Source organism: Miscanthus floridulus, chromosome 15, assembly GCF_019320115.1.
Source record: "Miscanthus floridulus cultivar M001 chromosome 15, ASM1932011v1, whole genome shotgun sequence".
In the NCBI taxonomy this organism is placed as follows: domain Eukaryota; kingdom Viridiplantae; phylum Streptophyta; class Magnoliopsida; order Poales; family Poaceae; genus Miscanthus; species Miscanthus floridulus.
Window position 1 is genome coordinate 19930816 of NC_089594.1, and position 24671 is coordinate 19955486.

Below are 24671 nucleotides of genomic sequence, written 5' to 3' on the forward strand. Positions count from 1 at the left end.
ACAACACACAATGGTCCTGATGAGTCAATCTCTCTTTTGCAGATTATCCGTCATTATGATTTTTTTGTGTAGGAGGATCCAGGCGTGAATTTTGCACTTATTCTCTGCCCGCGCTTTCCATGTAATCGTGTCCGTACACGTTGGGCTCTAACTGCACCCCTACAATCTGATCCATAGGCCAACAAACTCCTGGGCCTGTAATGTCGATGTGATGCGTGTACATAGTGATTTGATCCAATTACCGTTGTTCAATTCTTGGCGAACCGTTCCTACGCACCAGTTTGAATAGGTTCGGCGCCAAATATCTCGGCGCCTCTCCCTCTAACCAGCCATGGTGCCAGAAGAGCGCCCTGTTGCCATCGCCAATGGTGACCCTAGTGAAGGCGTTGAAAAGCAGACGATCCATGTTGTTGCACGGCACGTCCGTGCCTACCCAAGGCTTTGGATCGTCTCCCCACTCCTGCCAGAGCCATCGGAGGCGCAAGGCTCTCCCAAACCTGTCCAGGTCCGGCACACCCATACCCCCCCCCCCAACTCCTTGGGCCTGCAACCGTCGGCCAGTTCACCAGACAATGTCCTCCATTGGCGTTCTCCTCTCCTTTCCAAAGTAATGATCTTCTGATTTTATCAATCTTCTTCCTAGCCCACACCGCTACAGGGAACATCATGAGATGGTAAGTAGGCATTGAAGAGAGCACCGTGGTGACTAAAGTTAGCCTGCCTGCTCTGTTCATCATCTTTCCTTTTCAACCTGGCAATTTCTGGTCAATGCGCTCAATGAGTGATTGCACGTGGACCTTCTGTAGTGATCTTGTATGTAGCTGCAGCCCAAGTACTTGCACGGAAAAGATTATCTTGTCCCTGTGAATGAGGCCAAGACATGATCAAAGTCGATATCTTGTCATCTGATTGGGTGGACCATGCTTTTCTCTAGGTTTATGTGCAGGCCCAACACTGTGCCGAATTCATGTAGGATAGTCAGTATACATATATAAACAATAAAATCCCAAACCCTCTCTGCTGTCTGCTCTGTCGGGAATCGGATCGACCAAGAGTCCAAGACATAGATTAGCAGCACTAGCGCCCTGTTCGTTTGGGCTAGTTTGACTTATAAGTCATGGCTGAAAGTACTATTGGCTGATTTGATGTAAGAGAAAAATATTGTTCATTGGCTGATAAGTCATAGCTTATAAGCTAGATACGAGCAAGCGAACAGCCTGTAGCTTGATCATCTGTTCCAACTAGAGCGATCTGAAAAGAGCATCTTTACTTTCTCTTCAATGTCAAACCAAAACTAACAAGAAAGCAGTGTCATACTGCCATTTACGCAAGCATGGAATGTTATTATATTGAGCATGTAGATGGTCATGCTGCATGCATGAACAACTAACACAGTAGATGGTCACTGCCTAGCACTCTTTTGGGAAACCATAAAACATGTACAACTGGTTCCATCTCAAATTCCGTGGCAAAAATAACCCGATGTGAGGCCTAAGCAACATAGAGTTCTGCCTACTTTTTTTTTTCTGTCAAAGGATAAGGCCTTGTTTAGATCACCTCCAAATTCTAAGTTTTTTCACTCTCTCTCCATCACATCAATTTTTAGCCGCTTGCATGGAACATTAAATGTAGGTAAAAAAATAACTAATTGCACAGTTTAGTTGGAAATCACGAGATGAATCTTTTGAGCTTAGTTGGTCCACGATTGGACAATATTTACCAAATAAGACGAAAGTGCTACTATTCATCGGGTTGAAATTTTTTGCAATCTAAACATGGCCTAAAACAGAGTAACACTGCGGTAACTTCTCTCGATGTGTACCCATGCAAGCTATGAACTCTACTGAAGAAACATGAACAATCTTCTTGAGCAGAAGCACTCCAGCTGGAAAACCAAATCAGTCTTTTGCGTCCATGATTCCACCTGATGTAACCTGGAAAACGTGCTATTGGTCAAGGGAAACAAGTTTCATGTAATATCACATTGATAATTTGTATCATCTAACATTCGGTCATGGCAGCTAGCACTTAGCAGGTAAGGTTCGCTATAACACTAGAGTTTGCTATGCAGTTCTAAGCAAGGCAATTTAGCTAGCTAGATTTTAGCAAGCTTTGAAAGTAAGGCAACCATTAACGCAAGCAGTAAACATGGACCACCAAAGCAAAAGGATATAGCTTCTCCTTCAGGAAGGTTAGGAGCATCGAAGATCTTGCAAACACGCTGCTCGCCTTTGCCTTTCCTCAGCATCAATCTGATGGTGGCAGCATGCGCCAACACATGGCCTCCTGCTGGTTTCTTTGGATCGGTTATGAACATGCCGCCACCTGGATCAGCGATCACTGCAACACAAAAAGGGAGACAGCTTAGAATTTGAAGTTCATTGATCTGTAAACTCTTGAAATTGATATATATACAGTGCTAAATAGCAAAGCCCACCTTGGTTGGTGATGTACACTGCAACATTGAACTCCTCGGCAATCTTGGTAAGACGGGACAGCATCTGTGCTAGCTTTTGCTGCAATTCCACAGCAGGTAAACATAAGCAAGCAGACAAAACGACACCCTTCAACATTTTTACGAGGTGCCTACTGCCATTGAAATGAATTGACGGGAATACCTGGCGCTCTGCAAGTTCACCCCTGCCACTGAAATCAACACGGAATAGTGCAATCACAGAATCCACAATCTGTTTCCAGGATGATAGAACTACCACATGAGCACGACTCTGATTATCAAAAATCAATGCACATTACAGTTTCATGCCTACCAGAAGCCTGAAAGGTTCTTCAGCCATCTTGGCAGCAAGGCCCAGGAGTAAGTTGTACTGGTGCTCATAGGTGTATGCACGAGCATATATGATCTATCTAACCAGAAACAGACATAAAATGAAACAGCCAATTTGGTCTATTAGTGGTGAAATGGGCTAATAGAAATGAGAAATGTTAAATGCATGGAATTCATACATTGTCGAGAACAGCATTGGCATCCATCCCAAATCTCTCAGCAATTGGCACAATGCGTTCAGGTCGGCTGAAAACTTCATTAAGGAAACAATTTGGAGATGACAGGAATAAATATAAACTCTTGAGAGAATCAGCTTGACAAATTACTCATGAAATTCCAAAGATACAATGTTCCCTCAGTGTCAATGTAGGCAACCTTCCCATTCCCCCCATGCATGTGGATTGGAAGCTGCATTTTCATCAGTCAGAAATAAGAAAGTAGTTCAGTTGCTTCTTTGTTTCCTCAAATTCTATTGCTTCTATATTTCCATGGTCTAGGTGCTATCTACAAAACTTGATGCGGGGAATGAACCTGAGTGGAGACACATAGTGTATGAGCCAACTGGGTCTTCCCTGACCTGAAAGACAACCAGATGACATATATTTCAAACTAAAAAGCTAGAACTGAACTCAGAAATATCATTACGTTCAAAAAAAGAACTGAACTCAGAAATATAGTTACAAAAGCACAACATAAGTCAACATTCACTGTGACTATTCCCAGTATATACTTAAGACGTTTCTTTCATTTGCATGTAAGAGGTTTGTGCACGATAGAGTGTTGTATACAATGCCAAATTGCTCCCAGTCCCAGCAATAGAATACAAAGGGAATTGTTTCATATACTGTTCCCTTTAGAGAAAACATAGATCCAATCTCCAATCTTAATGTCATTGTCATTAACGAATAATTTTCGCATCAAGAATATGGTGAGAAATTGTATTCATGTGGTTAAGTTAGCAAAGCAAAGGCATGGTTACATAGAAACTATAAGATGCACTGCTAGTGCTAGCAATACATATAGAAGATGAGACAACAGAAAATGGCGGTACAAGAGGGTTGGAAAGGTTGTATAATCAACCTAAATACAGTAATACATAACTGAGTTAGACCTAAATACATTTATTACAAGTGTGGCCCTATATCATAAATATCAACTATACACATAATATGGCTCCTGCAGCAGAACTTCAGAGAAAAAGAAACAACAGGAACAAGAACATCAACGTACCGGAACTCCCCGAACGCCTCTGTGATGCAAAGTGTTTCAATCCCTCCTTCAAATTTAAACATGTACATCTATTAGACTAATATAATAGCATGACTGATCACATGACAGATTTCAGATATATTACCGCCAAGCAGCTCATCAAGTGCCTGGCTCCCAGTTGTAATCCGAACAACAGACTTCCGCTTCAAATAAGCCAAAATAAATCAAACAACCTTAATGGACAACACATATGAGAAGTAAAAGTGCTCAACTAGATTCAATAACTAATCAACCTTTGTCAGTTAGTTTACATATTTACAAGCAGTCAAGCATTGGTTATCACTCATCAGACACACCAAAGTGGTAAACCATATACCAATTAGTATCTTAAATGCAATTTTCTTACCTTAAGAAGGAGATCATTTCCTGTCATGAAGCCCTGGTTCTGTGACAAACAAGAAAGAAGAGAATTTCAAGATAATATCATACAGAACTGATTGCATGGAAGTTTAGTAAGCAAAAGCAACTTAAAGGATCAGACCAGAAGTTTTTCAGCTGCCTCGCAGATCTTATCAACTTTTGCTTCGGATAAACCTTTGATTCCTGTAAGGTTCTGCAAGACAATCCATAAATTAGAACAACAGCCATATGTTCAGAATATTGAACAAATGAAAGCAAGCATGCAAGTGCCACAAACAAGATATCAATTTAAGCACCGTGCAGCAAAAATTCAGACAAACAGAACAAAGATTTGGGTATTGGGATGCATAGTTCAGAACCTTCTTGGTATGCATCATTAGGCCATTGCAAGTGTAAATCCCTGCATCCTGCAGCTTCTTCACGTCTCCTGCATTTATCCCCTGAGATATCACTGTGCCAAAAAGATGTATGCACCACAGATTAGCTTGAATGCAGGATTTATATATGCTGAGAACTTAAAATTAATAGCATTGAACCACACAAATGGAAAATGCAACACAACGTGAATCCTGTTTCCCAACAAAATATGAACCCAAGCCTAAAGCCTAAAACCCTGAGTGCCCAAGTGCAACGGTAGCACACAGAGATTAAAACGACCTAACCGCATAACTTCAATCAAACGTGGGGAAAAGTAACTCCACCAATTTATGCCACAACGCATCACTAGTTTATTCCCAAAATCCTCGAAATTTTGGGGAATCAGAAGGGGCACAAAATGTTGAACATTTGGTCAATTTACGACTTATATTAATCCATAAAAACGACTTAAACAATAGTAACAGTACCACTAACCATACTGTAACTCCACCACTACTGCAGATAGTATTTAACAGTGCAGCAACCAAGTACGCTAAAAACGCTAACAGAATAGCATATGAACAATAGCGCACAGTGGGATTAGATTTATACCCTAGGGTGGGACTGCCGGTACCCGCGGACAGTGAGCCACCATCTTCTCCGTCGTTGGTGTTGGTGCGGCCACCAGTCCTCCTCGTGTCCACCATGTTGCAGAGGAGGTCGCGCCAGGAGACTCCTGCAGGTGCGGTGTCGGAGCAGTAGAACGAGACTCTCCCGTCAGGAAGCAGAAGCCCCCGAACAGGAAACTGCAGAAGCAGAGACGGGGCAGCAGTCGCACCGGGAAGCCGGCGCTCCCCAAAAACTTGATTCCCCGCCTACCCGTGCAGGTACGCTTGACGGGGGAAGTTCCGGAGGCCTGCTACCGAAGCTCCCTGTGCGCGCAGGGAACTCCGGTCGGAGATGCAGACGAACAGCTCAGCGCTCAGATGTTGCGGAGAGGAGGAAGAGGAAGAGTCGGGTCTATCCCTGCCGGACAGGGGCGCCCCCCCCTTATAGCCGCGCAGTTCCCCATCTGTCCACTAGGCCCTATCGGGGGAATGAACCTGGACAGGGTGGTTGGGCGTTGGGAGTTGGCTGCGGCGGCTAGGGTTTCGGTTGGGCCAAGCGACAAAACCAGGCCAAACCAACCCACGCCAGGCCACAGCCCACGGCCCACACCCTCGGCCTCGGCCCGGCCCGGCCCGGCGCGTCGCGCGCGCGCGCGGGCGGGCGGCTCGGCTCGGCTCGGCGGCGGCGCGCGCGCGTGTGGCCTCCCGTTCTCCCTCTCAACTTGTCTATGTGAGAGTCCTAAGACTCACTATTTAAGTTGAGAACCTTTTTAGTGAATTTCCCATATGGTACTAATCACTTTTCCACTTAACAATAATTGTGGGCCTTTGAAGTTTATTTGATTAATTAGAATAAATAATGGTCCTAGCCCGAATTAATCTAACAATCCCCACCAAACTTCAGAAGTCCACAGTTAATGTCTTCAGTTCTGAGCTTGTTTGATATACCAGTGTTTCGATGGAGACTGTTAAGTTGAACATCCATCTAGAAAAGGAGTTTACACTCATTTACAACTGACCAATGGACTATGCCTTGAATTGACAGTTTTGTGCAAAGTGAGGCTCACTCGATTCCTTTACTGATACTAGGCTGCCTGTAGCATCCCCTCTGGTTGGAGCATATAAGTCATACTCCTGGCCTATTCATGAGTATCTAGAGATCACCCAAATCTCATAGATTGCGACTAGCAATCGAACTCACATAGGTGTGTTCCTTTAAGATGCTCTGTAGGCCGACATCTTTGCTTCTCATTAAGCCACTCGAATCACATTGAGGTATTTACCAACCTGCCATATAGATAGGAAGAGAAGTGCATTACTCAAGAGATTGACCTTTATTAAAAAGGGTCTCTTCCCTCAGTCTACCCATAGCTTGTTTCACCATCCTAATTCACGGGATCTCCGATCACATAGGACAGGTTGCCACCACGATAGAACTTCATGTGGGTCTCAGTCCCATCTCACTCGATGCACTATCTATCACATTACGCGATAGTCTCTTAGTAAATTGATCTGCCAGATTTTTAGACGTATGGACATAGTCCAATGCTATTACTCCGGAGTTTCTCAATTTTCTGACAGATTTTAACCGCCGCTTTACATGCCTAGTGGTCTTCATGTTGTCCTTTGAACTGTTTATCTTGATAATTACTGTTTGGTTATCACAGTTCATAGAAATTGCGGGCACAGGTTTTTCAACCACCGGCAAATCCATAAGGAGCTCACGGAGCCATTCAGCCTCAACAGTAGCGGTATCAAGTGCTGCAAGTTCTGCTTCCATTGTTGACCTCGTTAAGATGGTCTGCTTGCAAGACTTCTAGGAAACAGCGTCACCTCCAAGTGTGAATGTATATCCACTTGTGGCTTTTAACTCATCAGCATCAGATATCCAATTTGCATCACAATAGCCCTCGAGTACCTTCGGGTACCCAGTATAGTGAATGCCAAAGCTCGACGTTCCCTTTAGATAGCGCAATATTCTTTCAAGAGCACGCCAGTGATCATCTCCCGGATTTGAAACAAACCGGCTTAATTTGCTCACAGCAAATAAGATGTCAGGCCTCGTTGCACTAGCCAAGTACATTAGCGAGCCGATGATTTGGGAGTATCTCAACTGATCCCTCATTATTCTTTGGTTCTTTCTCAGGATCACGCTTGGATCATAGGGAGTGGACACAGGCTTGCAGTCACTATAACCAAAGCGACTCAGTACCTTTTCCACATAGTGAGTTTGTACAAGTGTTACCCCACTATTTTCTCCCCTTAGTAGTTTGATGTTTAGTATCACATCAGCCACTCCCAAATCCTTCATGTCAAAGCTCTTTGACAGAAAGTCCTTGACTTCCTCAATCACATTGAGGCTTGTCCCAAAGATTAGTGTGTCATCCACATACAAGCACAGGATTACTCATTCTCCCTCACCATAGCGGTAGTACACACATTTGTCGGCTTCATTCGCAACAAAGCCAGCAGATGTCATAGTTTTATCAAACTTTTCATGCCATTGCTTAGGTGCTTGTTTTAGGCCATACAAAGACTTCAATAATTTACACACCTTTCCTTCTTGACCTTCTACTACGAAACCATCGGGTTGATCCATGTAGATCTCCTCATCTAGCTCTTCATTTAGGAAAGCCGTCTTAACATCCATCTGATGAACGAAAAGACCATGAGACGCAGCCAGGGCAAGCAGTACTCGGATTGTGGTCAATCGGGCCACTGGTGAATAAGTATCAAAGAAGTCCTCGCCTTCTTTCTGGGTATAACCCTTAGCCACAAGCCTTGCCTTGTACTTTTCAATCGTACCATCAGGCCTAAGCTTTTTCTTAAACACCCATTTACATCCTACAGGCTTGCACCCATAAGGACGATCAACAATCTCCCAAGTTCCATTGGTCATAATTGAATCCATCTCACTTCGCACTGCTTCCTTCCAGTAGTCGGCGTCGGGAGAGGAATATGCCTCAGCAATGGTGCTTGGAGTGTCATCCACGAGGTATATAGTGAAATCATCACCAAAAGACTTTACAGTCCTCTGTCTCTTACTCTTTCGAGTAGCTCCACTATTATCCTCCTCAGGATTCTCAACACATGTTTGTTCAAGATGTTCTGTTGGCGCCACGGGGGAATCAACAGGTTTTTGACTAGATGTGCTAGGTTCATTTCCTCTCATAGGAAATTCATTCTCAAAGAATGTAGCATCTCTGGACTCAATCACTGCACCAACACGCATGTCAGGTACTCCAGAGCTTACAACTAGGAATCTATAGCCGATGCTGTGTAAAGCGTAACCGAGGAATACACAATCTACAGTTTTTGGTCCAAGTTTACGCTTTTTGACGATTGGCACATTCACCTTGGCCAAGCATCCCCAAGTGCGTAGGTATGAGAGAGTCAACCTTTTGTTTTCCCATTCCTCGAATGGTGTTACTTCTTTATTCTTTGTAGGAACTCTATTCAGGACATGACATGCCGTCAATATAGCCTCACCCCACCATTCGTTGGAAAGTCCCGCAGTGTCTAACATGGCGTTAACCAAATCAGTTAGAGTGCGATTCTTTCGTTCGGCAATCCCATTGGATTGGGGGGAGTATGGAGGCGTCCTCTCATGAATAATTCCATGTTCCTCGCAGAATGAATCAAACTCATGTGAAAAGTATTCTCCCCCACGATCAGACCTCAACCGTTTGATTTTTCTTTCTAATTGGTTCTCTACTTCAGCTTTATAGATTTTAAAATAATGCATTGCTTCATCCTTTGTTTTTAGCAAGTACACATAGCAAAATCTAGTGCTATCATCAATAAGAGTCATGAAATATTTCTTTCCTCCTTTGGTCAATACACCATTCATCTCGCACAGATCAGAATGAATGAGATCTAGCGGTGCCAAATTTCTCGCCTCTTTCACAGCCTTGTGAGACTTGCGAGGTTGCTTCACTTGAACACAAGCATGGCACTTAGACCCTTTGACCAGATCGATTTTAGGGATTAATTTTAAACTAGCTAAGCGCGTCATACAACCAACATTGATGTGACAGAGTCGGGAATGCCAAACATTAGACTCATCATCATTTCTCACATGGTTCACAATTTTATCACAAGAATCCATCAAAGAGAAGCGGAACAAGCCTCCGCTTTCATAGCCTTTTCCAACAAAGGTTCCATACTTGGATACAACACATTTATTGGACTCAAACACAAGTCTAAAGCCATCTCTACACAATAGAGATCCACTAACGAGATTCTTCTTGATGGAGGGGACATGCTGCACGTTCTTTAGCTGCACGATCTTTCCTGAAGTAAACTTTAGATTGATCGTACCAACACCAAGTACAGCAGCATGCGTACCGTTTCCCATCAGCAAGGAGCAACCTCTTTGTTCCTGATAAGAAGAAAACAAAGAAACATCAGAACAAACATGAATGTTAGCACCCGTGTCAACCCACCACTCAGGCGAGAGACAAACTAAAAAAATTGTAGGTAGATGATTACCGTACCCAGATCCTCCAGATTCGCTAACAACCATGTTTGCGGTCTTCTTCTGTTTGTCCTTGCGGTCAGGGCACTCTTTTGCCCAATGGTCAGATGCACCGCAGACAAAGCAAAGGCCCTTTTCTTTTTCCTTGCCCTTCTTCTTAAAAGTTGCAGCTTTAGGCTTGACTGCAGGATTGTTTTTCTTCTTCCTCTGTGCGGCATGAAAGTTCTTTTTTTGCACCAGATTGGCGCTAGAACCTTCCTCATGCGCTTTCTTGCCATGAGTGTCCTTTGCTCTAGCATTCTCCTCCACACCAAGAGTAGCAATGAGATCAGTCACACTGAACACTTGCCTCATGTGCTTTAGAGTAGTGGCAAAGCTCGACCAAGTAGGTGGCAGCTTAGCGATGACACCGCCGGCCACAAACTTGTCAGGCAACTCACACTCATTGTTCTAGAGTTCCTTTGCCAGCATCTGTATCTCATGAGCCTGCTCTACTATAGATCGGTCATCGACCATCTTGTAGTCATAGAACTTCTCCATGATGTACAGCTCAGTGCTAGCATCGGCAACACCGAACTTGGCCTCAAGTGCATCCCACATGTCCTTGCCAGTGTCCATATCCATGTACACTTGCACCATGCTTTCAGCTAATATGCTGATGAGAGCCCCCTTGAACAAGTTATCTGCCTCATTGAACTTAATCTCCTCCTCGTGAGAGGAAGGAGGTTCAATGCGCTTTCCCTTGATCACATGCTCACAACGCATACTAGTGAACCACAGCTTGGAACGGACACGCCACACTTTATAGTTGGATCCATCATCTTTCAATGGTGGTGGTTTTAGTGACGCAGCAAAACTAGCAGTCGAAAAAGACCTATCAAGTTTTTGGATTGTTGAACATTTGGTCAATTTACGACTTATATTAATCCATAAAAACGACTTAAACAATAGTAACAGTACCACTAACCATACTGTAACTCCACCACTACTGCAGATAGTATTTAACAGTGCAACAACCAAGTACGATAAAAACGCTAACAGAATAGCATATGAACAATAGCGCACAGTGGGATTAGATTTATACCCTAGGGTGGGACTGCCGGTACCCGCAGACAGTGAGCCACCATCTTCTCTGTCGTTGGTGTTGGTGCGGCCACCAGTCCTCGTGTCCACCATGTTGCAGAGGAGGTCGCGCTGGGAGACTCCTGCAGGTGCGGTGTCGGAGCAGTAGAACGAGACTCTCCCGTCAGGAAGCAGAAGCCCCCGAACAGGAAACTGCAGAAGCGGAGACGGGGCAGCAGTCGCACCGGGAAGCCGGCGCTCCCCAAAAACTTGATTCCCCGCCTACCCGTGCAGGTACGCTTGACGGGGGAAGTTCCGGAGGCCTGCTACCGAAGCTCCCTGTGCGCGCAGGGAACTCCGGTTGGAGATGCAGACGAACAGCTCAGCGCTCAGATGTTGCGGAGAAGAGGAAGAGGAAGAGTCGGGTCTATCCCTGCTGGACAGGGGCGCCCCCCCCCCCTTATAGGGGCGCAGTTCCCCATCTGTCCGCTAGGCCCTGTCGGGGGAATGAAGAGTTGGAGATGGGAATGAAGAGTTGGAGATGCAAACGAACAGCTCAGCGCTCAGATGTTGCGGAGAGGAGGAAGAGGAAGAGTCGGGTCTATCCCTGCCGGACAGGGGGGAGATGCAGACGAACAGCTCAGCGCTCAGATGTTGCGGAGAGGAGGAAGAGGAAGAGTCGGGTCTATCCCTACCGGACAGGGGGGAGATGCAGCGCTCAGATGTTGCGGAGAGGAGGAAGAGGAAGAGTCGGGTCTATCCCTGCCGGACAGGGGCGCCCCCCCTTATAGCCGCGCAGTTCCCCATCTGTCCGCTAGGCCCTGTCGGGGGAATGAAGAGGGAATGAAGAGTTGGCTGCGGCGGCTAGGGTTTCGGTTGGGCCAAGCGACCAAACCAAACCAGGCCACGGCCCACGGCCTCGGCGCGTCGCGGGCGGCTCGGCTCGGCAGCGGCGCGCGCGTGGCCTCCCGGTTCTCCCTCTCAACTTGTCTATGTGAGAGTCCTAGGACTCACTATTTAAGTTGAGAACCTTTTTAGTGAATTTCCCATATGGTACTAATCACTTTTCCACTTAACAATAATTGTGGGCCTTTGAAGTTTATTTGATTAATTAAAATAAATAATAGGCCTAGCCCGAATTAATCTAACACAAAACCCCACTACGCGCAAAACCAAACAAATGCCGACACCAAGCTCAAATCACAACAACTTCACTTCGAAGCAGCACCAATACGGACCGAAATTCCAGAACCCAAAAGCGAAACGGCAGAATGCAGAAGCGATCCGCCGTCCTCGGCGAGTGGAGCACCGATCGATCAGAGAGGTACGACACAAAGGGAGATAATAATTGCTAGAAAAAAGTATTCCACACAAAAGTCCCAGGATAGAACGAGCTAATTTCGAATTCCACTGCACTTTGCTGACCATTTTGACAGAGTGAAGTCGGGGATCGTGAACTCAGACTGAGCCTAAATTCAGACCAATCTATGCAGAAGTAACGGTAGCACACACTGATTAAAATTAAAACGAACTAGCCGCAGGATTTCGATCAAACGTGGGGAATACTAGAACCCCACGAACTCATGCCATGAACAGCAAAACCCCAACTAATTTTGGGGGAATCAGAAGGAACGCAAAACCCCAACTACGGGCACCCAACAAAAACAAACAAATGCCGACCCCAAGCACAAATCCCACGAACTTCACTTCGAAGCAACACCAACTCGGACCGATATTTGCGAACCCAAAAACGAAACGTCAGAAGGCGGAAGCGATCCGCCCGCCGTGGCGGAAGGCGACTGCAGCATCGATCAGGGTGGTAGGATAGGAGGCCGCGCGCGCGGAACAAGTAATGCGGGAGGCCAGAAGGGAGGGGAGAGGGCGCGACGTACGCTTGTCGATGGACTCGAAGCACTCCTCCTCGTCCTCGACCCTGTCGGCGTCTATGAGCTGCAGCTGCCCGCCCTCGTCCGCGTGCCTGGACGGCGCCATGTGCCTGCAATAGTAGCGCGATCGGGAGACGGAGAAGTTAAGCACGAGCGCGGCGAGTGAGGGACACGCGAACGGCGGGGAGAGAGAAGGGGGAGGAGCGGCGGCGCGTACCTGCGGCAGGAGGAGGAGGAGGCGGTGGCCGCGAGGCGCTAGCGAGCGAGCTCGTGGGGTGGGGCTTGGAGGAGGAGCAAGCGGAGGCGAGAGACTGTTGGGGAGAGAGGGTCCGTCGTGTCTCGTGTGATGCTGTGCCGGTGCGGGGGGTACTTGAAGGCTGGCTACCCGGACCTTCTCGTTCTCGGACGGGTCGGGCTTGGCTTATCGTTGGGCTGGGCTAGGAATGGGTTGATGGGTCTCACCAACCACCTGTTCGTTTGGCTGTGGCTTGTCGTAAATGATCGTAAATTTTTAGTCGAAATAGTATTTTTCTCTCACATAAACTAGTCGCAGTACTTCTTCACGAACCAATAACGATACGAATCAGCCAACCGAATCCGTCGCTGACTGCCATGGGATGGGCCGACACGATGAAGTGGACCTGGACTTTGAGGCCCACAGGAAACTTTCCATGCTCTCGCAGTCAATTTTGCTTAGCAGTCGTTTCTGCTTTCTACCGTCCGTACACGATCAGGCTGATCAGGCATGATGTCATACCATTACCATATACCGACAGAAAGACATGTTTCTGTATTCGTCAGCTTCCAGCTCGTTCCGATCAATCAACTTGCTTCACCACACCATGATGTTGAACTGTGTCGACATAGGAAAAAGAAAATACCGAACTTGCTATACAACCGACCGACATTCTTACAGTTCGCAACGAACTGTTTACCGTTTACATTTGCAGATTTTTTTTTCTATGATGTACGTATCTTCCATTGAGGGTAACGTGGCACGTTGGACAAGGGCAAAAACTCATGTACTCGGCAAGTCGGCATTCAGTTCTACAAGTTCATAACGAGGACCATCTATTCATTCTGCAGTCCAAGCACTGCCTCCGTCTGTCCTCATTCTTCCTGATCATTGCAGGAACCATTATTTGCTGCGCCAGTAAAAGATTAAGTTATTATTCTATACATGATCAGCCTGTTCGCTTGTTGGTTTCAGCCATGGCTTATCAGCTAGCCAACAGTGTTTTCCTCTCACAACAAACCAGCACCACCCGAGCTTATCAGTCCAGAAACCAACTAGCGAACAAGCCGGATATATCAGTATAAGCCTGTGTGTATCACTTCTCCTGACCATTACACGTACGATCACAACTTCGACCTGGGTGCCTCCGCCTCCCGCAACTCTGCATACATATCTGAGATTTCCTTTGCAAAGTATGTCTTAGCTTGCGGTCTTTTGACCTGCAGAAGTATTGGGGATGGGAGTCTAAGCCAGAGCCACTCAGCATTTCATCAGTTTGTAAATTTCCTCTAGAGTAACCAGTGGGGCCTACCTTGAATGTTGGGGTGAGGAGACCATTCTCCACTGTGAATGGCTCAGCAACAAGCCGAACAGCTTTAGCAAATTCAAAACCTCTTAGCTGGTACAACAGGGCACAGGAAATCAATAAACGATAGCTGCAGAACAGTTTCACTTGGATTGAGCATTAGATTTTGTTACGTAGGTCAGAGCAGAAGAGAGAAACCTGCGCTTCCTTCCCAACAGAATCCATATCAGCCAGGACAGCAGCTCTTGCTCTGGGGTCAGCACAAAGCTGTCTCAAGTCTTCGCACTACATGTTAGAAGGGACAGTTTAGAGCATAAAAACCCTGTGCAAATGTTAAAGACTTGCTTGAAGGTCTATCTGTGCTGAGTTTTACTGTGAGGAACAGTGGACAACATATCCAAGAGAGAAACAGGTTGCAGGCATGAAACACTCGAGGAATGTGCAAGTGACAATAACACGGTAAAGTTGGATAATTTTTATCTAGTGTGATCTATTGAGTGGCAAAATAGTTGAAAAGTAAACTGGCTCTTTAGGATGGCAACTAATAAAATTCCACCGGATCTAGTGTTCAACAGGCCGCAGCTCAAAACAGAGGATTTAGTGTTCAACAGCCATGCTGAGGGAGTGGAAGAGACTGCCACAGTTCCATTCGATATATGAATCAACCAAAGCATAAGATGGAAAACGAACGCCAGTTTTCATAATTATAAGTTGGATCAGTGTCAGAGTACTTACAGACATTTTTTTTGAAGGATGAAATAAATAGATGGCAAACGTTATGTTTAACATCTTTTACCTGGATCCCTTCAGATGCAGCCCAAGCCTTCAAAACCTCTGGTTCAACTGCAATAATACCAACTAAGGAAGAGTTTAAACTATCACCTGCATCCAAAAGAAGAGATTTAGAACATGCATGGCCATAACTGATGGTCATATAGCCAACATAGAATCAGAAATATTACCATATATAAAACATTGGGCAATGAACTTGCATTTGGCATAAACATTTTCAATCTTCTCTGGAGCTATGTATTCTCCTTGAGCTAACTTGAAAATGTTCTTTTTCCTAGAATCCAGGACAAGATGTAAGGCGTTAGTAATATAGGAAGAAAAATAGTGAGATCAAACAGCGCCTAGGGAAAATGCATATCAACAATATAGCCAAGGAAAAGTGTTCTGCAAGAACACAAGTTCTGAATGGATAATGAAGTTTTGATTCCTTGGTCATTCAGTTGTACAGAAAAGCTGTCAAGAGCAAAATGAAGGAATCTTCAATAATTCATTTATATTTTTGGATGGGCTGCACCATTCGTATTTTACAATTCAGTTATGAAGCTTTGCAAGGCTACTAATATTATTGCTATTAATATTATATCAAGTACATTATAATAGAAAATGTATGGACATGAAAGCAGAAAAAAAAAGAGGTTCCAGCAAGCTTCGGTTTGTTCAATGAAACTTGTCTCATAAATTTGTCTCCTCATGAAGAATTAGTTCAAACTTGGAATGTCACACCAGATAGTAGGTCTATTCTAGCCCTAGGTTCAAAAGGCTGTAGATTATTTTATGATGATTTTAATGGATGTTGTGTGGAGAGTCCAAGAGAACTAAGAATATAAATTGCAAATTATCGTGGCTTACTGAGAGCAAAACATTGTAATCTTAATTCCAAAAGAAAAGCTAAAATATAAAACAGTGCACATTTTTACCTATCAATAATCTTTAAACGCCCTCCAGGTAGCCACAGACCTATGTCTCCAGTGTGCAACCAACCATCTTCGTCAATGACTTCTTTTCTGTAGTTTTTAAATGTATTTATTGATAAATTGCAGTTGAAGCTCATTCAGTACAAAGGTAAGTTTAAGTGAAGGATAGAAATTTACGTTTGAACTTCATCTTTATAGTAACCATGGAATATTATAGGTCCTCTAACACAAATTTCTCCACGAGGATAAGGTTGATCGTCGGACGTATAATTCATTTCTGGGACATCCACAAGTTTCACCTCTGAAAATGGAAAGACAAAGGTCTACATTACGAAACTGTGAAAACAAAGCAAAAGCACAAAGGCATACCCAATTATTTTGGATATGGATGTCATTTGATTAGTGTCATGGGAAAGAAAATTGACATCTTTCTCAAGAAACAGGCTGCTTTTATTCCAGAAACGTGACCCATTCAACATGGTGACCACAGGACCTTGCTAAATGGATGACCTCAAGCACGTTAGACTTAAAACTTAAAAATAACCCTTGAAAATGGATGCAAGGCATAGAAACAATAATTTAGGATAAGTTTGTTCAATGCAACTAATCTCAGTGAACATTTATTGGATTTTCAAAGTACCACCATCATGGCATCATCAATATAAGATAAGTAACATCCAATTTTTTTTAAAAAAAAACAAATAAAGGCCTACCAACTTTAGCATGGCTTCTCTATGAGTCTATGTATATTATTATATTATAAATTGAATTCATGGACAATATTTTCAACACAAGTGCAAGTTCCAAGCAAATTTATTATATCCTTGACATTGAAACACAGAGCTTACCACAAGATGCAATTGGGGATCCAACATGACCAATTGATCTGTCACCAACATCCATTGCAGATATGATACAGGATGTCTCTGTCATTCCATAGCCTTCAAGAACTTCACCACCAAAGCATCTATAGAAATTTAAACAGTAATTGTCACTAAACTAAGTTCCAAAAATCATCCAAGAGAGCTCAGAAGAAGACAACTTACATCCTCAGGAATTCCATGACATCTGCTGCCAGTGGAGAAGCACCTGAACTCATAAGTCTCACTCGTCCACCAAGCCTAGCTTTTATTTTGTTAAATACCAACTTATCCCACACTGGGGATGGATTTTTCCCTGATAGCACAAAGTATAGAAGTGACATTTTATTGTGCATACATGTGATGATGAAAACTGAATTAAAAGGTGGCATCAAAATGTAAAATTAGACTGATTCAGTTTTTTCCAATTAACAGCAATAAAGAAACCAAGAAGATTACTATTTGAAGTTCTGAAACAGAAGTTACGACTACGTGCTACTGCCATATAATGAAGTCCTGAAGAAACTACAAAACCATCATGTATTCATGTTTGCTAGTACCAGACTCCATCCTTTTACATTCTATGAGTGGCCACCAATCTTAGATGAATGTCATTTGCACAGCAAAACCCAAATGGTTGGCTGCACCATATTCTTGCTTCAAAACTATACACAGAAACAAAATAAAGGATTGCACAAAGTATTCTATTTTCCAAGTAAAACCAGGCTGGTATTAGGATACTGAGGTCATCCTAAAGATCATAAGGTATATACCAAACTAGATAATGCAAAGACACACATGAACAAAAAAAAAGGCATATTACTTCCCAGTGTGTTTATATACTTGTCATTGTTGACTTTTGCTATTGTAACTTTGACCAGCTTAGTTAGTGCATATTTAAATTCTTATGAATATACAATAATAATACTATAGTACTATCTATATCAAATCTACCAATTACATGCTTATTTTACCTAAGTCAGTCATTTGGAAGTTACTATACAAAGTATTTTTGGAGTTATAGAAAAATAACTTGGTTTTGTGAAATACTTTGGTTTTAGAGTGCCATGAAGTGTTTCGGTGCAACAAACTTTATGGTTTTCAATACCATGGTATTGCTGAAACTGTGGTCTTTTTGGTGTTTTAAAAACTCCACTCTAGACCTCTTTTTCCTAAACCACGGTTTTGCACATCAATGGTTCTAAAACTACAGTTTCTTGATACTATGGTTTCTTAATACTACAACATCCAAACAAGGCCTAAGTGTTCAAGTTTCGAACGGTAGTCTGCAGTGACAATTTTTTGAAAACAGAGGAAGTATCTTACTTTTTTTTTCTCAAACACGCAGGAGAGCTGCGTATCTTATATTAAAGAGAGAAGAAAATGGTCCCTTCATGGACCCTTACAAACAAACTCCACTAGAATTATCTTACTAGAAGCTACTGGAACGTCGACCAGTTTCTTCCATACAGATTGGGTCAATGCTCTTGCCGGCCCTTTTGGGGAAAAAATTGGGTCAAAGTTTCTGCGCAATAAAAAAGGAAAAGAAACCTAGCTACCCAGGAGATCTCCTTTCTACCCAGGAGATCTCCTTACCATTTAATTCACTAAGTTCTGCAAGTAAATTATCCATGTATGACTGATTGGCTGTATCAATACTATGCTTCACTATGGATGCAGAAGAAATTCTCATAACTGTTATCCAAAAAAAAACAAAAGTAAAGGCAACTAGTAGCATACTGTTCTTACCTTTAAGGATTGCTTGTCTCTTGGCATTGTATGCAGTATGAAACAATTTTTCTTTCAGCCCACCAGACTCCTTCACGGCATTTGTAATTCTACACATCGAATAAGCAACTAGTAGTTAGCAGTATGAACAGAACGTATCACTTTAAGAATTTATGCCGAACATAGAAGTTAGTGGTATAGTTTTATTACGCAGTATAAATTCTGTTATATAACCGGGGGACACTTGTGAATATTGTCGGTCTCAAAGCAGCCAGATCATCCATGAGCTTCAAATTATCCTGGAATTTAATGTAGTAAATAAAGATAAAAGAGTCATAATGGTAGATTTGTTGGTAACAAATTATGGGATGCAAGTACAGATGCATAACTTAGAAATGCCACATAAAATGTTTGCTTCATACAGACCAACAAATAAACAGGAGATAACCATGCATGGGTATAGTTAACTGGTGTTGTGTGGACACAGGAAGTCCACAGCAGGAAAAGTTGATGGTGGGGGGAGGGTTACAGTGACCACCAAGGGGACATAACAACTGCTACGAGTGAATTTAAATTGATAAAATATTATATTGACGATGAAAGATCCTTCACACTGGTCTACAGCTAGTCTCTGAATTGTCCAAAGCTTTAAAAAAGGTCATCCAAACTAAGAGCAACTCAAGTGCACAATGCATATTTTGCAATAGATGATCATATTCCTACAACTACAGGCACCAACTTATAGATGAACCCTTAGTAGTTTAGTGTTAATTAATTCTCAGAATGCACATCAAAATTATTCTGTAGTTACATAGTTATATAGATACCATTCCAAATAAAGTTGAATCTGCATACCCCTTGGTAGAATCCAATGGCAACACCACAGTGCAGTGCTGCAATCTGGTTAACCCTCTCATAGATGTGAGCCAAAGGTAGATATGAGATATACCTGAGGAGAGTGATCCACAAAGTTATTGTCACAAATGTTAAGAGCTGATGTGAATTGGATAAGTTGATCAAGCACAAACAATTTTATTTGAGTGTATATGAAAAATACTAACACATCGGAGGGGTAAAACTTAATGTTCAGGCTTGATCCTGCTACATTTGCAATTAAGTTCTCATGAGAAAGAACAACTCCCTGGGAAAAAATGATATCCAACATCAGAGATCTGAAATATACAACTCTACAAGTAACAGAACTTTGCTGATGAAGCAAAGAACAATCGAAGGATGGATGATTTACCTTTGGCGTGCCAGTAGTGCCACTAGTGTAACAGATAGTGGCAACATCTTCAGGTTTTGGCGGGCGAAAATGTTGAGGACTGGCCTTTCCCTGAGTTTGAAGAATTGAAGGATTACAGAAAACAAGGGCGCACAATATATAGGAGCAAGTGGAAAACAGAAGGTGATGTGCCCTTCTTTATTCAAAATTAAAACGCCAATGACAATGTATTAACAACTTAAACATTCAAATTCCATAAATGAAAATTTTAATATGGAAATGCATACACATTTATATATATGCAAAGTAAAGGTAATTTCCAGCTTGAGCATGCTATGTATGCCTATAACCATCAAATGCATGTATGTCTATAACCATCAAGGAGAACATTTGATCTGTAATCTCATGTGTACTTTGCATACAACGAGTAAAATGAGAACTCCCCTAAAAAAACAAGTAAAACAAAAACAACTGACCTCTACAGCCATACAAGCATGCAGATACAAAAATTTCAGGTTAATCTTAACTGGAAGATTCAGTTTGCATTCTAGATAGATCTAACTTCCACTCAACAAAGGATGGTAAAGAAATCATGGCATCCCACGTATAAAATCTAGGAACATAATACAAATAACATAAGTACATATGTGCGGCTTAGGTGTGAAATCACACCAACTTTCTAAGGGCCAAACTCTTGAAGCACATAGGCAAGGAAAAAGAACAAGAAGAAAACAGGGAACCAAAAGGACATGGGATACTTATAGTTGAGTGCATCCACAAATCTGACTTAGGCCATTCCAGATTAATGACAATGAAAATGGCTGCCATGCAGTTGTATCAAAATTTCCTTAAGTTCAGGTACATTGAGAAATAAGGGTATCCACTTCAGTAAAATCATGCAGTTTATGAGAAGCAACTTATACCATGGTAGCCTTTACCCCTTTATGTAGTGTTTGAAATAGTTAAAAGAGAAAAATCATCATGAGCACCTGGATGAGCAGCCTGGAGTAAGTTATGATTTCCACTCCAGTAGTAACTGGCGTTGATGGCATATTTGCATCATCTCCACCAACTACCTAGACAAAGAAACTAGGAAAATTAAGGAGGAAAGGTCCTTGAATAATCATGAATATTACATTGTGTTTGTCAACAGTAAGCAGCCCAGACTTACCACTATAAGCCGAACACATGGCATTTGAGCTATAAAACTTAACAGCTGCCATCAATAGATAACCATGAGTAAGATAATAGCCGTAAGTTCAGTCTACGTCTTTTAAATGTAGAATGACATTATAATACTATAATAATGTGAAGTTGAAAGCTAAATGGCATCAATAAACCAATGTAGCTTTTCAAAATAAGAACAAAAATTTTATTCTTTAAATATCAGGCCCCAGTATCCACAAGACTAGACATATCTTTCATGTATATGGGCCCACAAAAAGGTTGTCATGGCTGCCACTTGTCCCATACTATATGATGTTTTTTATGCTAGAGAAACCTGTTATCAGAGTTATACAAGTACAAATAAAGAATGGCCCGAATCCCTGGAGCAGTTCCAGCCTCACTAGTTATGACTAAGATGACTTCTGACATGCAGCCTCATCATAGGCTTCATTTGCAAATTTTATTTTAGGAACTAGTAATTGTCGAAGGTTGAAAGAGAGAAGTGATTAAAGCTCACAATGCTCAGAGTTTGAGGCACACAGAATATTACTTCCACCGCTGCATGGTTCACGATGAATTGAACAGCATCTGGGCCTGAAAGTACAAATGTACAATACACAAAAACTGTCACTAGACAAATCATAAATGAACAAGAGAACTATAGTATAGTCATTCTGTGTTGTGAACATACCGAGAGTGTCATAAAGTGGCACAGATACATATGAATATGCAGAACAAGCATGGTCAACTATAACCCACTCGGGTCTGTTTATAAAATACAGACCAATGCATGCACCCTGATTCCAAATAGAAATGTGTTTGACGTAAGCTCAAATATACTCGCAACATATCTGTTTTGTTAAGAACAAAAGGACAAGTGCTTGTTCAGATCAAGATGACTCACTTCACGAACTCCATGATAGATAAGACCAGAACCTATTGCAGTCCTGCTCGTGCTAGCTTCTCCGTATGTCATCCATTTGTAGCTACAAACATTATTTGTCACTTGCACAAATCAGTCAATCAGTTTGGATAAAAAGGACACTGCAGGCAATAATAAGGCATTTATTACATAGCTAATCCTTACTCTCCAATTGTCCCATCAGTTCTGATTCTTGTTCCCAGGTATTTACAGTCTGTAAAAGTCTCAACTGCATACCTGCAAAATTTGGGAAAATGTAACATTTTGCCTAAAAGATTACGACGATTTCTCACAAAATAAAAACAGAACTTTCCACAAAAGTTTTAGATGGAAAATAAAGAGATAAAAAGTCAGATTGAAGAGAGAAGGTCCCAGCCTCTTACGTGAAATTATCATGCAGCGTTCCAATGTCTGGGGTGTCGGGATATCTACTTATCAGCCTTAGAGGTGAACGCGCGGACCTGCAAGATAACAACAGGAGCCACGAGCCGTCACAGGAGCCACAGAACAACACTGTATCTCATAACAACACGAAGCACGTACCGGTACACATTCCACTTGCCGGTTTGCAATTTCTCAGGGAGAACAACACTGTAGCCCTGCGCTGAAAAGGTTTCGTAGAGTGGTCAGTAACAGTAATCTGCTTCTGAGGACACTGCAACAACAACAACAAAGCCTTTAAGTCCCAAACGAGTTGGGGTAGGCTAGAGTTGAAACCTAGCAGAAGAAATCAAGGTTCAGGCACGTGAATAGCTGTTTTCCAAGCACTCCTATCTAAGGCTAAGTCTTTGGGTATATTCCATCCTTTCAAGTCTCCTTTTATTGCCTCTAACCAAGTCAACTTCGGTCTTCCTCTGCCTCTCTTCATGTTACTATCCTGACTTAGGATTCCACTACGCACCGGTGCCTCTGGAGGTCTCCGTTGGACATGTCCAAACCATCTCAACCGGTGTTGGACAAGCTTTTCTTCAATTGGTGCTACCCCTAATCTATCACGTATATCATCGTTCCGAACTCGATCCCTTCTTGTATGACCGCAAATCCAACGCAACATACGCATTTCCGCGACACTTATCTGTTGAACATGTCGTCTTTTCGTAGGCCAACATTCTGCACCATACAGCATAGCAGGTCTAATTGCCGTCCTATAAAACTTGTCTTTTAGCTTCTGTGGTACCCTTTTGTCACATAGGACACCAGATGCTTTTGAAACGAGGACACTGTGTTTTTGAAACTGAAACTGTACATAGTTATCTGGGATGAGGACAATGCGAACTGCATCGTCAACCCAAACAAGCGCAGTTGAAATGGAGCAGAGATAAGGTGGCAGTGGGCACATTGAAGAAACGAACGAACAAACGAACCGTGTATGAAACAGGTAGCAGCAGTATCATATACATGTATCCTTAATTAGTACTTCAACTCTGTTTGTGGCCTTGTGGGCATGAAGGTTAGACTTTAGAGACTAGAGAGATATGATTGTTTAGTGTAGACTAGTGGCCTTGCTCGATATGATAATATATACTAACATACAGAGCGGTTCCGAAAGCATGTGTACTTTTTGTTATTTTATTTACTGGTATAATATAAACAGTTCAATTTACATACAAAGTATATTCTCGTTCTCACTAGGATAAATGTACAGAGATGTTCACTCATAGTAGTTTGCTGCGCCTTTGCTGTCAGTCAACAGGGATGGGTATGATACTAGGAAGCATAGCATAGCAGTACATCACAGAGGAGGCGCACAACTGACACTAAACTTCCCCAGACGCCTTAATAAAGAGTTTGACTGGATCTTGACACTGACAGAGCACAGACATACGTACTAGATAGAGTAAAATGAAGCGAAAAAGGTTGCAATCAGACGCAACATCTATGTATCGATCCCCTAGCTGGAGCGAGCAACCCCCAATCCATTCTCGTATTATCCGTTGTCAATCGTTGAGACGAAAGCTGGGACGGCGCGCGGCGAACAAAACAGCAGGCGGCGGGGCGGAATGGAAGCTGACGGCAGGCACACGGGGGAAGGGAACAGGGAAGGGAGGTAGAGCGACGCACCGTGGACGTACTCGGCGGCGGTGGGGTTGACGGCGAGGCCGCCGCAGCCCCCGGCGGGCGGCGGCGGCGGGCGCTGGAGGTGGGCGGTGGCCGCGCCGACGCGGCGGCGCTGGGAGTGGGCGGCGTCCTCCATTGCGCGCGGTTGGTGGCCGGGCGGTGGGGATTTGGCGGCTCTGCGACAGGTGGCAGGTGGATGGTGGATGGTGGATGGCGGGCGCTGGAGTGGAGCAAGTTGATTTGACTGACTATCCTTGCTATTGGTTGAGTTGCGTTGCGTGGAGGGCAACCAAGGAAAGGGAGGACGGTGAGGAGCCCAGCGGCCGCAGGCGAGGCAAGCCCAAGCAGAAATGTATCTACTCTCGGATCTCCCCCCGTCTTTCTCAGTCTCACGCTGAGGCTGAGCTGACCACGCGAAGGGGAGGGGGAGACAGGGAGAGAACTCAGCTGAAGAGGAGAGTCGATTTCTCGGTACGGATGTCTGGACCGGGACTAGGGGCGTGTTTGGGAGGGTGGCCTCCGGCTTGGCCCGCCCTCCCCCAGGCCATGGCAGGTTAGCGTGGGCGTTCGGTTCTCGGTTCGGTTTCGGTTTGGTTTCTCGGTTGTTGATGAAATTTGGTTCCTAGAAAATGAAAATCGATTGGTTCCAAAAAATTTTAG

General features: G+C 43.4%; 2 protein-coding genes across 7 annotated transcripts; both read right to left on the reverse strand.

Moving 5' to 3' along the window:
* Positions 1-1353: 1353 nt before the first annotated feature.
* LOC136508439 (meiotic recombination protein DMC1 homolog B-like) lies at positions 1354-13266 on the reverse strand. 4 transcript variants are annotated; one of them, XR_010771970.1, is made up of 15 exons: positions 13022-13266; positions 12811-12914; positions 4774-4865; positions 4536-4607; positions 4401-4439; positions 4140-4191; positions 4016-4061; positions 3317-3362; positions 3132-3193; positions 2965-3031; positions 2769-2861; positions 2619-2687; positions 2438-2516; positions 1788-2340; positions 1354-1543 (listed from the first exon to the last, which is right to left on the reverse strand). XR_010771970.1 is itself a non-coding variant. In XM_066503115.1 (14 exons), the coding sequence occupies exons 2-14, from the start codon at positions 12908-12910 to the stop codon at positions 2096-2098; spliced, it is 1068 nt and encodes a 355-aa protein (XP_066359212.1). In that variant the 5' UTR covers positions 12911-12914; positions 13022-13266; the 3' UTR covers positions 1641-2095. The 4 variants fall into 4 exon arrangements, 1 of the variants encoding a protein (XP_066359212.1); XR_010771969.1 differs by having other exon boundaries at positions 4140-4197; XR_010771971.1 differs by lacking the exons at positions 12811-12914; positions 13022-13266 and adding an exon at positions 5384-5445 and having other exon boundaries at positions 4140-4197.
* A 232-nt stretch (positions 13267-13498) lies between these two features.
* On the reverse strand, positions 13499-24292 carry LOC136506817 (long chain acyl-CoA synthetase 6, peroxisomal-like). 3 transcript variants are annotated; one of them, XM_066501725.1, is made up of 23 exons: positions 24015-24292; positions 22497-22557; positions 22337-22414; positions 22119-22190; positions 21936-22017; positions 21723-21828; positions 21582-21625; positions 21036-21080; positions 20854-20940; positions 19886-19975; positions 19701-19780; positions 19495-19588; positions 18850-18938; positions 18661-18749; positions 17098-17227; positions 16900-17018; positions 16229-16352; positions 16055-16141; positions 15308-15411; positions 15142-15227; positions 14544-14630; positions 14352-14438; positions 13499-14259 (listed from the first exon to the last, which is right to left on the reverse strand). In XM_066501725.1, the coding sequence occupies exons 1-23, from the start codon at positions 24145-24147 to the stop codon at positions 14164-14166; spliced, it is 2070 nt and encodes a 689-aa protein (XP_066357822.1). In that variant the 5' UTR covers positions 24148-24292; the 3' UTR covers positions 13499-14163. The 3 variants fall into 3 exon arrangements, with proteins under 3 accessions (XP_066357822.1, XP_066357821.1, XP_066357823.1); XM_066501724.1 differs by having other exon boundaries at positions 13502-14259; positions 21549-21625; positions 24015-24291; XM_066501726.1 differs by having other exon boundaries at positions 13510-14259; positions 21549-21625; positions 22337-22552; positions 24015-24107.
* Between the last annotated feature and the right edge of the window lie 379 nt (positions 24293-24671).

Coding starts and splice junctions, on each gene's coding strand:
- LOC136508439 (XM_066503115.1), bottom strand. CDS start 12,910: ATGGCGCCGTCCAGGCACGCGGACGAGGGCGGGCAGCTGCAGCTCATA. Junction 4,440..4,535: donor AGGCAGCTGAAAAACTTCTG/GTCTGATCCTTT, acceptor TGTTTGTCACAG/AACCAGGGCTTCATGACAGG. Junction 4,198..4,400: donor GAAATGATCTCCTTCTTAAG/GTAAGAAAATTG, acceptor GCTTATTTGAAG/CGGAAGTCTGTTGTTCGGAT.
- LOC136506817 (XM_066501724.1), bottom strand. CDS start 24,147: ATGGAGGACGCCGCCCACTCCCAGCGCCGCCGCGTCGGCGCGGCCACC. Junction 20,941..21,035: donor CATGTGTTCGGCTTATAGTG/GTAAGTCTGGGC, acceptor TTCTTTGTCTAG/GTAGTTGGTGGAGATGATGC. Junction 14,260..14,351: donor TCCTCACCCCAACATTCAAG/GTAGGCCCCACT, acceptor ATACTTCTGCAG/GTCAAAAGACCGCAAGCTAA.